Source organism: Peromyscus eremicus, chromosome 8b (assembly GCF_949786415.1).
Source record: "Peromyscus eremicus chromosome 8b, PerEre_H2_v1, whole genome shotgun sequence".
Taxonomy (NCBI): domain Eukaryota; kingdom Metazoa; phylum Chordata; class Mammalia; order Rodentia; family Cricetidae; genus Peromyscus; species Peromyscus eremicus.
The window spans coordinates 53126275-53138688 of NC_081424.1; the positions used below are offsets into that span (position 1 = coordinate 53126275).

A 12414-nucleotide genomic window follows, 5' to 3' on the forward strand; every position below is an offset into this window, starting at 1 on the left:
CTGGCTGGCCTGGAACTCCTCACCCTGTAGACCAGGCTGGCCTTGAACTCATAGAGATCTGCCTGCCTCTGCCTCCCGAGTGCTTGGATTAAAGACGTATACCACCACTGCCTGCTTCAAGTATCATTTTCAAAGGAAAGGTGTTTTTCCTAGAGAAAGGGGCTACTTCCCCAGGAGTCATTTATCAAGTGTTGGGAGGGTACGGACTAGCCTCCAAGTAAAGTGTGGGTCTGTGGATCCATTCCTTACATGCTCACACTAGAAATGAGTTTGGTTTTGTTTGGTTAAAAGCAAAGCCAAACGGGAGCTGAGACAAAGATACTGCAGGTGAGAGGCTGTGAGGTCAGCAAGGGGAGGCGGAGTCAGAGTGGCTGCTCCTGGGGGAAATCCTCCATTGCACTGGCTTCCTGAAGATCCAGGAAGGTGCTGCTCCTGCTGACCTGGCCCTCTGCAAACAGACGATCCAGAGGGTGGGGCACTCAGAAACCACTTTACAACTTTCTGGAAGAAGTTTTTGATTGTGAACAGTTTCGGTGTGTTTTAAACCTTTGTTTGAGAACAGTGTGTACTTGATTATCTCTAGACATTCTAACTTTGCAAAGAGGCTGTGTCCTGGTGGAAGACCTGTCATCAGCCTGCCTCATACTTCTTGGATCTTTTACTCCCCTTCCTCTGGGTCCTCAGATATTCGTATCCTTGGGTCTGCCCTGCCTTTTTAGAGTCCTCCCGTGTCCCCCTCCAGCCTTCATGTTGGCATTCTGTCTGATACCGCCAACTTGAGCCAGGATAACAGCTTATGGGTGTGTGGCAGGACTGATCCCCTTCGGGGTTCAGCAAAATCCCCCTTGTTTTGACCCTGTTTTATAACTATACACTGTGGGAGGCCGGCTCCCACCTTTTGAAGGGTTCTTAGGCAGAGGATAGAGGAATGAGGAAGTATCAGAAGGAGAGACCTAGCCAAAGAGACAAAAGACAGAAATACAGGATAGCTTCGGGAGGGCCTGGATCAATATCCAACAGCTTCGTCCTTTATTGAAAAGGGCTTTTTATAAAATGCCAAGGGGAGAGGCAAAAGACCTCCTCCTTGCAAGATCAAAGCACACTGTACAGCCAAGTGTAGACCCTTCCAAACACCTGGTAAACACGCCCATGGCCAAATCATCTCCTTCCACAGCCCTGCTGAGTAAAGCAAGCCCACATTTCCTAACCCTAAGTAAGTTCTCATTAGGAAACCTCTGTGGGCTCCCACAACACACTTGTCATGCTATGTGAGTATCTACATGTGGCTGCTTTGGAGCTCTAATCTGTATTGGCAGAATTGAGTAGTTAGAATAGACGGACCCCCAGTGCTTGAAATATTTACTCTCTGGCCCTTGGCGGACATACTGTACCAGCCTATGGCCTGCATGAACAGAGACCTCCACCTCATCAGTAAATAATAGCACATACTTCCAGACAGTTGAGGAAGAAAGCTCACCCACCATGCATCTAACAGCAGGCACCCAGTGAGCTGAAAGTGTCTTACTTCCTTTGGATCTGGAGGTCATTCGGCTTTATGTGGATTTAAGAAAGCCTATTTGGACACCTTCATGGTGTGGTTACATAAGCATACTGTTTCTTTAAGCACTAAAGAGGCCGTACACAGTACAGATGGCTTGCCCTCCAAGCCACACTCACAGCTCCCCAGTTATTTGGGACAGGTAACTTGGCATTTCTGGGTCTTCAGTTCTCACTTTCAAAATGAGGGTCCCAGTGAAATAAATGTTTTCTTGAGCATCTTGTAGGGAATCAAATTGTTTTGAAGAACTTGGAACTGAACCTAGCACATAATAATTTTAAGGGTTTGTTTTTTCTTATTATTGGTCCATTTTTGTTTCTACTGAAAACCATTGAGTAGCTCCTTCCTTCCTGGCTTCCTGTGCACACTCAGAAGTGCGGCCCTCAGGACTGCTAGCCCCAACTGCTTCCCCTCCCCCTCCCAGCTCCATGTTGCCCCCTCAGTGGCTGCCTTGGCCATTGTCTGCTGCTCGTGGACGGTCTCGAGACTTGTCCATGCTTACGCCTCTTTGCCTCTTGTCCACTCACCAGCTAGTCAGGAAGACCTCGTCACACTACGCCTGTGTGACAACATCCAGAGGAGCTTGGGGAAGAAAGCTGGAGACAGGCTTCCCAAGAGTCCCCAGTCAGAAAGCACAGGGCTCACCCCACCCCCACAGCCTGTCCTCCATCAGAGGCTTCTATTCCATCATTTCTATTCCACAAAAGCCCACCATCCATCAGAATTCCTGAGCCTCCATCCCGGTCAGACTCACCTCCCGCGACCATCGTGTGGTTTTCCTTTCGTGTTCTTTCCTTCGTCCCTCCTCTGACCGTATACACACTGGGGTGCACATACCTACACATGCATCTAAATTGAGAGCTGTCCAGGTGCAAGCGTGGAACTATTTCCCCTGTATCTGGAGCCATTTCTGGCGTTTTATTGTATGTGTTGTCATTGGTGATGGGAGAATGTTCCAGAACGTAGTCAGAACAATTGGGAAAGTCTGTCCATAGACTGTAGACACTTGTCTTTTTTACATTATTTTATTTCTGGGAGACAGCTTGTTTCATTGGTTAAAATACATGGATTCTCTAATCAGTTTGCATGGGCTTCAATCTTAATCTCCAAGCTTGGGTTTTTCTCATTTATAAACAATGATGTGTTCGGTTATTGAGGGGAACTGGATTAACTCATGGGGCAGAACACTTTACCCAGGTGTCTCGTGTGCATTTGGGCTCAGCAGTTAACATCTGCTGTTATTATTGAAGTAAGCCGTGCTGAGGTTTGGAAGGAAAGGGAAGTAGAGCTGCCGCCACAGCTGGAGGCCCTACAGGTGCCTGCCGGGCCACAGAGGGGAGTGGTAGTGCCAGCAGTGGCCTCAGTCTTGGACCCCGCCTTCCTCCCCTCATATCACCATTCGCTGTGCCCCGTGTCCTGCTAGTGCTCAGAGTCATGAGACGTGACCCCAGTACGTAAACCAGCCATGCAGTCTGGGCTTGAAAAGGGTTGGATCCAACAGTAGAGAGAAGCCGTGCTGGACCAGTGCAGATGCACATGACTCCTTCCCGTGAGGTCAAGGGTCTCTGTCTACAGTCAGGTGGAAGCAGGATGTGGTAGGGTGGTCTCAGTGGCCCTCACCTGAAGACTAGCTAACATTATCCTTCTGGGTGAAGTGTAAGAGTGTAAGGTATTCAACACGTTGACGGAATTTGGGGCTGGGAACTCTCTGATTGTTTATTTTGTTTTTGCAGCAAAGGGGATTGACTCTAAGGCCTTGTGCATGTTAAGCAAATGCTCTACCACTGGCCTATGTTTATAGCCATTTATTTATTTATTTATTTATTTATTTATTTATTTATTTATTTATTTATTTTGAGGCAAGGTCTTACTGTGGTGGCCAATGAACCCTCCCAGTACCACAAGACGTTTTTGAGCATGTGATCCTCCTGCCTCAGCTGCCCAAGCCTCCAGGCCCAGCTTGGTGCCTGTGTTCTAAGACTGGCTTTCTGTGTCAGTGTTGCAGAGTCCTGTGGGCTCTCTGTCACTGAGCTGGTTCTCCAGGAGCCTTGGGAATGCAGCCATGTCTGCACAGGAAGAAGGAGCAGATGCAGAGCATGACTAGTGACTAGTGCCCTGTGGTGGGCACATCACTGTACAGAATGTATTTCCGGCAGATGTTTTCATGAATGTTTAAGTAAAAGGCTTAACTTGTCTTTGCTTTCTCTTTAGGCAACTACTCCAGAACCCCAACGTATAGTGGTGTACCCAGTGCAAGCTACAGCGGCCCAGGACCTGGTATGGGTATCAATGCCAACAACCAGATGCATGGACAAGGGCCAGCCCAGCCATGTGGTGCTATGCCCCTGGGACGGATGCCTTCAGCTGGGATGCAGAGCAGACCGTTCCCTGGAAACATGAGCAGCGTCACCCCCAGTTCTCCTGGCATGTCTCAGCAGGGAGGGCCAGGAATGGGCCCACCCATGCCCACTGTGAACCGTAAGGCCCAGGAAGCCGCTGCAGCTGTGATGCAGGCCGCTGCCAACTCAGCACAAAGCAGGTATGTCCCTGAGACAGGGCGGGCTGTGTGCCCACATGACCAGCACCAACCTGCCCTTTCCTGTAGTAGTCAAGAGCTGCAGTGTTTGTCTTGATATGGGAGGCAAGGTCAGAGAGATGACAGACCAAGGAAGGAACTGAAGTGCCTGTCACTAGCGTCCGTGACTGTAGCCAGAGGACCAGCCCTGTATCGCATGGAAGGAAATGTCTGCCCAGTTCCATTTCAATGAGTCTTAAGCAGAAAACACTGTAGCCTAACTATTTAAAATCTAAAACACTGCAGAAGAAGCAGCATGCACTCACACACTTGAACACATAGTTCAAATATGCACACTTATTTGCACATGCACTAGCACACATACTCAGACATGTATAGTCACACCGTAAGCTTCTTTACCATAGAAACTTTGGTCTGGTGTGGTGGCACACACCTTTGATCCCATCACTGGGAGGCAAGAGGCAGGCAGGACCCTGAGAGTTCAAGGCCAGCCTAGACTGCATAGCAAGTTCAGGGCCAGTCAGGGATACACGGCGAGACCTTGTCTGTGTCCATGTGTGTACTATGTTGGTCTTAATTAGCATGTATGGGATTTTATATTTCATTGTCTGAACACTTTTCTGTCCCAACCAAAATGTGGTGGTTGTTAAAGTAAAAATAGTAGTATTTTAGAAAGTTTAAGCTGGTTGAGCAAGGCTTTGCCCTCTCTGTCCTTGGTTTTAATCTTAATTCTTAATACTAATTTCTTTAAACACTTGACCTGCCTCAAAATGCCATCATTTAAAAATGGATGAAGCAAAGATGAACTTGCTTTGAAAGGATCAGGTGCAGACCTGTCTTTCTAAAAAGCCCATCAGAAGCTCTGGACCTCAGTGGTACCTTCAAAAGTCAGGGAATTCTGCGTCCCATAGAAATAAAAGCTAATTGTGCAAGCATGTATGTGTATGTGTGTGTCTCTGTGTCTTTGTGTGTTTAAATGTATCTGTGGGTGTCTGTGAACATGCATGTGTTTAGTTGTGTTTGTGTGTCTGTGTGTGTGAATGTGCATGTGTTTAGATGTGTCTGTGTGAACACTCTCCTGTTTAGATGTATCTGTGTGTGTGTGTGTGTGTGTGTGTGTGTGTGTAAATGTGTAAATGTGCATGTGTTTAGATGTGTCTCAGTGTATATCTGTGAACATGCATGTGTTTAGATGTTTCTGTGTGTCTGTATGTATCTGGGAATGTGTGTGTTTAGATGTGTCTGTATGTCTATATGTGTTTGTGAACATGCGTGTGTTTAGAAGTGTCTATGTGTCTATATGTATCTGGGTACATGCATGTATTTAGACGTGTCTGTATATCTGTGAATGTGCATGTGTTTAGATGAATCAGTGTGTCTGTGAACATGCATGTGGTTAGATGTGTGTATGTGTTTGTGAACACGAACATGTTAAGAAGTCCATTTCGTCCCCTCTGAAGCTAGTCCTCTGGGAAGGTAGGGTCCCTCAGTCTCATTCTCTGCTCTGAACACTGACGCATTTCCTTTGAGGAATTAAGTGGAAATCCGTCATTCCTCCCCATTCTGTCTTAGCCCTTTACACGCACTTAAAGTCTCCTGACCCTGAGTGTCCACCCCGCAGCCAGACCCGCCGGCCGAGGGGAATGTTTGAATAGACGGTCCGCTGGAGATGGGCACAGCTGCTCCCATGTAGATGGCTTAAATGAACTGCCCATTGTTGCAATTCATGACGCCCGGGTTACTTCCCTTCTGTTAAGTAGGAAGTATGTGATTGCATCTGACAGGGCCTCTGATGGAAGCGAGGGGCAATGGCCAGAGAGAGGAAGGCAGGACCCCGCTGGATGCAAGTCTTGGTGCTCCTCTTCTGGATCAGTGTGTAATAGAAATTCCTGTTAGTCCACAGTCTGCTTTCTGTTTTCCATCAGCAGACCAATCCAAAGCCTTAACGTCACATCCTCCCCCATTTAGCACTCAGCTGTTTAAACGGAGGCTGTTTGTTGATTTTATTTACCTCAAGTCAAAAACTATACTTAACTGACATTGAGGGTAGCTGTGAGAATCTACTTTTCTCTCTCCTTGGCCCTTTCCTCCACCTCTGTCAAGTTTCACGGAGCGCCACGCCAGGTGGCTTCATGGCCCAGAGTAGTGTCTGTAAGCCCCACACCTACACGTGGAAAAGTGTGTGGACAGGGCTCAGGCTTGGGCTTCAGAACAGATCCACAGAAGCTCTTCTCCTGTTTCTCTTTAGGCCCCATACGTTAGGTCGCCTGTTGTCCCAGCCAGTCTGGGGCTAGCGGACCCCCCATGTTTTCTCCCCTACCTGTGGCAGCTGCAGGCTTCCATGATGCACCAGCCTGACGATTGTGGGTAGGAAGCCACACACCCAGGGCTTGGTGTGGGAGACCTGGGCATTTGTCCCAGGGCAGTATGATGAAAGCCTGCATGCACAGGCCTCCAGGTCCTTTCTGTGCCTGGCTTTCACCTGCCTGGGTGAAAAAGAAAAAGAAAGGTACATATTGTTACCTCCACAAAAGCTGTACAATCTCCCACGCTGCTCTAATCCCCTTTGATGTTGGTGTTCTGTGGAGGAACCTGTGTGTGTTGCCATATACCCGGAACCCCAGCCCAGGAGCCTGGACACTTGAACAGTAGGGCTTCTGGGCGCCCCAAGGCAGAGGAGAGAGGCCTTATGGTACTGTTGAGCCTACCTTTGAGCCAATGACTTCTGTTATCTCTTTCTCCAAAGAAGCCTAGAATGTTTGGCCAGGAAAATTCAACATAGTAACCAAGAGTTTTCTGCATATACACGGTGGTGTCTCAGTCTCAATGTCAATACAGGAACAGAGACAGCATCAAAAGTGCTTCTCTTTCCTGCTGTGGAACTGTACAGCTAGTAAACTGCATGAGTTACTGACTGGGTCACTAAGCAATAATATTAGCGATATCCTGTTGTATATGTTCATCAGACCCTCATGCACTGACTTTCGTGCTCTTGGTAGTTAGGACAGTGGAGCTGGGCCTCTGGCTGACCTCAACCAAGGAGGAGCGTCGACAGCCTCACAAACAGTGAACTCCGCTCTGTTCTCATCCCTCCTTTGGCCTGACACCAGCTTTGGGATAGTCTTCCCTTCAGTACGCCTTAATGACGACAGCGAGAGTCATTTTGTCATGGAGAGTCATTAGTTCTATAAACAGGTCCTCACTACGGACCAACAAAGAATCCTGTGAACATAATCCTCCAGCCAAAGTCACCACACAACGAGGCAGACATCCTCGTTCTTGGGAACCTGCTTTCCCTCTCCTGCATTTCCCGTGGTTCCCTCAGGGTCAGCCCGTGGGTCTAGAGGAAGCTAACCGTGGGACAGAAAAGCACTTGTCGTCAGCTGCTGAGCCACGGGCTCTGTCCTCTCCCAGCTCGAGTGTCGTGTAGACCCACAAAGCTGGTTTGGCTGGGCCTTGCCAAGCCACATTAAGCAGCTGTGTAAAATGAATTTAAATGGCATGCATCAGAGTAAAATCTCCTCCACTGGGGCAGAAAATCAATGTTAGCTAACCAGCCTGAGAAGATCAACTCTGCTTCAGCCAGCAGCTTCCAGAGAGCTGCCCGGAAGACGGCGCCTCCTCCTTAACTAAAAACAAGAGGAGGGGCGAATGTTGGAGCTCCCGTGACGCCTCACACCTGGCAAAGGCCTCCGTGCCACCCCTGCCCGCCACCTGTGCTTGGCTTTTCCTGGTTCCAGTATCCTTTCTAAAAAAGAAAGAAATCCCAGTTTTGTTTCTATGTAGGTCACCCATCTGCCCCGCTTTGCAGAGCGCTGGCCTCCTGTGCCCGTTTTCAGAGGGCAGACTTGGCTGTGAGGAAGCAGTGTGTTACAAGTCTCTGCACCCGTGACCGAGAGCCCTGGTTTGAGCATGTTTTGTTGTCCTGTGCTGTAGCTCCTTGCGTCAGACCCACCGTTTGGTCTTTTTTTTTTTTTTTTTCCTCCTCCCATCAATGGGTGGCAGGTGAAGCCACTTTAGGAAATGTGTTTCTTTTCAGGGAGGAAGTGAAAGCTTAACCTTTGGGCAGCCACAGTTTGTTAGACTGTTCTCTTTGTCCTTTCCAGAGAGCCTGGAGCCTGGGAAAGAATCGCAAAAGGACAAATTATTGATGAAGGTGGGAAGCGTGTGTCTGTGATTTAGCCAAGGCAGCCAGCTTGTGGTAGAGAGGAGGGATTGTGCACGGGTGTTGTGATGACGAGTTCACAAGTGGAGTGTAAGATACAGGAGAAAACGTCAGCTTACCCGTTTGAAAAGTGTCTCCTCAGTGTCATTTTTAGGGTGACTGTAAGTGTAAATCCCCCTGCTATGTTGAATAAGCTACAAATACATAGGTTGTTTCTCTTGACCCCGCGGATGAAGGAGTGAGCGCATCTGTAATAGAAAGCGGTATGATTTCTAGTGTGCACATGCTGAGTTAGATACCTGATGGTACCTAAACATTCCAAGTTCATGATTTACCAGGAGTAGCTGCACTCAGAAGGGGCCTTGCTGTGTATTGTTTTAAAGCATCAGTAGTTAATGTGGTTTTACTCCGGAGTGTGGTGTCTGTTCCAAGCATAGTCTGCCAGAAGCTCGGGGAAGACCTTGGCCCCCTGCTTCCTGAAAAGGCCGTGCCATGAATCCTAGACACAGGCACAGCTTCTAGGGTGTTTTCAGTGACAGTTCACTATCTGTGGCCTTGACAGCACGGACACTCACGTGAGGGAGCTTTCCTCACTCCTGCGCTATGTCCTGCGCTGTTCATTCCTTCCAAGAAAAACCTGCAATTCTAAACTGTTGGCCTCTTTGCCAAATACAGTACTTAATATATGCATCTGGGTACTTGACAATTACCTAGATTTATTTTTCTTAGAAATTCTTCCAAGGAAGAGCCACAACTTCGGTTTACAAAAGTCTGACAAATTCCTGACAGCCACCCCTAGCATCCTATAAACTTTGGTGGCTTCTTAAGTGACTTCAGATTGTTTGTGTCACAGGTCTGCCATTGGTCTGTAAGATCTTTATTCTATTCTCATTGTGTGAGTTCCCCAAAGAGGCAGAATTTCAATTATAGGGTGGCAGAGTCTGGAGCCAGAAGGTTTGTGGACACTGTCCAGTCTCTGCCCTTTATTTTATGGTGGAGGAGACTAAGTCCGCTGAGGTCACCAGAGAAGGCCATTGAGTTGGAGGGAGGGCACAGCAGATGCAAGGGTCCTGTCTGTCTTGTCCTGTGAGTGCTGTCCCTAAACTTGGTGAAGGGGTGGACTCTTGCTTTGCACACTTTGCACGCTTACTCTATAAAGGCTGTTCTGCTATTAGAAAATGAAACTGTGTGTCTGAGCGAGACTGTCCTACCCACAGAGGGCTGAACTCTACCTTCCTATGCTGGAGAGGACATGGGCCATGTACCTGCCTGGAGCCTGATGCCTCAGCAGCATGGGGACTTTGTCTCAGGAAAGGCAGTAGGCCTTTGCTGGTACCCGGATGGGTTGGAGTCCAGTCTTTTTCACCCTGTGGTTGCCCACACCAGTACTGCTCCAGCCTTCACTGTTAAAACTGAGGGAGAAGCAGCTGTGTGCAGGTCATGTGCTGGTAGAATCAGTCAGTCTGAAGCCTCACTGAGCTTGACTAGAAGGTTCTACTGAGTATCAGGAATGTGAGCATGCATACTTATGTTCTAATGCTTACAGCAGGGTCACAGAAAATGTGAGCATGTATACCTGCATTCCCATGCTTACCCCAGGGCCACAGAAATCAGCTGTGCTCCAATAGGAAGCTGTAAATACAAGCTGATACCCTTTTCATCCTACTCAGTTGGAAGCAGAATAGATGATCTTTGAAATCATGTTGGTTACTATATCGTGGCTAACAACACAAGCATTCAAAGTGTTGAAGTTGCTGAGCTCTTCAAGACAAGGTGACCAGCAGCCTTCCTCTGGGGAAGAGGAGCTGGAGCTGATACAGACAGAAGTTATTCTGGCTTCCTGCAGAGATGGTTCTGCCTGTACTGGTGTGTGCCACACGTCCACACACTCCCAGCGACTGCCCTTGTTAAGCCGCGTTCCTCATAGGCTTCCTACCCTGTGCTGCTATTTGCCAGCAAGGTACTTTTTCTGTATTTTGCTCTGAGGCCAGTGTGACGCCATTCTGCTGATGGACATGCAGCCAACGATGTGGAAATGCGTTAATGGAGAGAGAGAGAGAGAGAGAGAGAGAGAGAGAGAGAGAGAGAGAGCGCATTAACATGTCAAAGAGACCAAGCCCAAAAAAAACCCATAGCTCAAGCCCCTGTTACAGTGCAGTCCCCATGCTGGAGACAGTGAATGATTTGAATTAACTAAGATATAGCCCTTCAGATTTTGGACAATTAGGTTTCAACATAATAGCTATGATTTGAAAAGTCATGTTATTGAAAGACAAAGAGGACAGATTTCAAAGGCTGACATAGTTTTTATTTCTGAAATTAGATATAAGCCTTTGTGTTATCATCTAAATACTGTGCTTTCATTCTTGGTCCCTTTTTTCTTTCCAAATTTAGAATTTGAATGAATATTATTATGTTATTTTAAGATTATCAATTAACTCTTTCAGAGTTACAAAACTATTATGGAAGCTATAAATTACATTAATAAATCTTCAAATAAAAAATAGTAAAGCATAAATCCTTAGAGGACTAAAGAGTTTTCTTTAAAAGATGAGATCCAGTGAATCAAATTATGAAATATACATCAAATCTTGAATGGACTTGAGTCCATAGCCCAATCCCACCCTTGCAGGGGGACAAGGCTGTGCGCCCGTGTTTTGACAGATGTCCTGGGTGGTTCTGTGTAGAAAGCCGACTCAGCTGAGCACTGGTGTCCTCAGAAGCGCCCTGACATGCCAGAAGGGAAAGGCAGGGGCGTGGCAGAGACACCTTCTCTCTCCGTGATGGGCATCAAGTCAGGAACACAGCTGGAGCTGGTGTCCTGAGCAGGACCAGGAGGAGCTGGGCTCCGTGCAAACCGGACACGTAGCACTTGGCCCTCTGTTAACCCAGGCCAGAGTTCATCTCCACGAACCGGTCTCACTTCGCCTCCTCCCATCAAGGAGACGAAGGATCGCCCCTTTAGTTAAGTTAGAGTCTCTCTCCATAGTCTGCCCGTCCTTCCACTGTGCCCTGCTGAATGGTCTAGGCCCCTCGCTTTTGCTTCTGACCTCAGAGCCCTCCTGTGGTGTCTGCCCCCATGCTCTTCATGTACACTAAACAAGCTGGATCATCCCATCCAGTGCCAGCGTCGAGGTCCCCCACCCATTGGGAATCCTCAGCTACATGGCCCCGCACACCCCAGTTCCTCAGAGTTAGGAAATGCCAAGTGTCACTGCAGCCAAGGACGGCACTGTCAGCCTGCCACACTCTCAGACAGCCCTGGGAGTGGGGAGGCTTCTCAGCCCACTGCACTTTTCACTGGAGGTGGGAGAGGGTAGGGGGTGCAGAGGGTGTGTCCTGAGGCTTGGCATCATCCAGTTTAAGTACCTGGTAGCCTTGTAAAGTCCACAGGAAGAAACAGACTCCTGACCACTCATGACGACCTTAGTTTACTGGTATTGAAGACCCTGGGATGTGACACCTTATGAGTCCCTCCTAATCTTGTTCTTCATACTTATTTTGACTTATACTTCTGTCATCAACAATCAGACCAAAGCTGTCAGCTGTAGGGTTTGTCTGTTGTTCGTGCTGGAGTGCCTTTGTTAAAGCCCCTGCAGGCGGGGGCCTGATCGAGTCCTGGGCTCTACTCACAGGACAGAGCTGATCAGATTCTTATTCAGCAGTACCTTGCTTTACTAAGTTAAATGACTTCATAGCCTAGCCTTATTGAGTAACTGTGAGGACTATTCTGAAAATCAATGATAAGCTGGGTGTGGTGGCTCACGCCTGTAAATCTAACACTTAGGAGACTGAGCCAGGAGGATTACCACAAGTTCAAAGGAAACCTGGGCTGTATAGTGAGCTCCAGGCTAACCTGGGCTACAGAAGGAAACCCTGTCTTAAAAATAGAAAAGAAAAATCAGAAATGACTATATTTGTGTTCCCTGGAGAAGCACATTGCTTGTTTGTAAGTTTGAGAAATACTGCCAAGACAGTCTATAGGATGGGGAGCTTGAGACCCAAATTAATTTTGTAAGCTGAGTGACAGATCTACTAAGGTACTAAAGATCGCAGAAAATGCCTGCAAGATATATGTATCCTTAATTATCTTACCCCTAAAGCATCGCTTTGATTACTCCTCAGTGCATGTTAATTAGCCCCTCAGTGTCTGCC

The 12414-nt window shown here is 47.8% G+C and overlaps 1 protein-coding gene across 1 annotated transcript in view; it reads left to right on the top strand.

The window, feature by feature from the left end:
• Positions 1-12414, top strand: part of Arid1b (AT-rich interaction domain 1B) — a 379722-nt gene that overhangs the window by 322688 nt on the left and 44620 nt on the right. The window contains exon 8 of the mRNA XM_059272809.1: positions 3770-4097. Within this exon, the coding sequence (XP_059128792.1) occupies positions 3770-4097 (328 nt within the window). The remainder of the gene's footprint in view (positions 1-3769; positions 4098-12414) is intronic.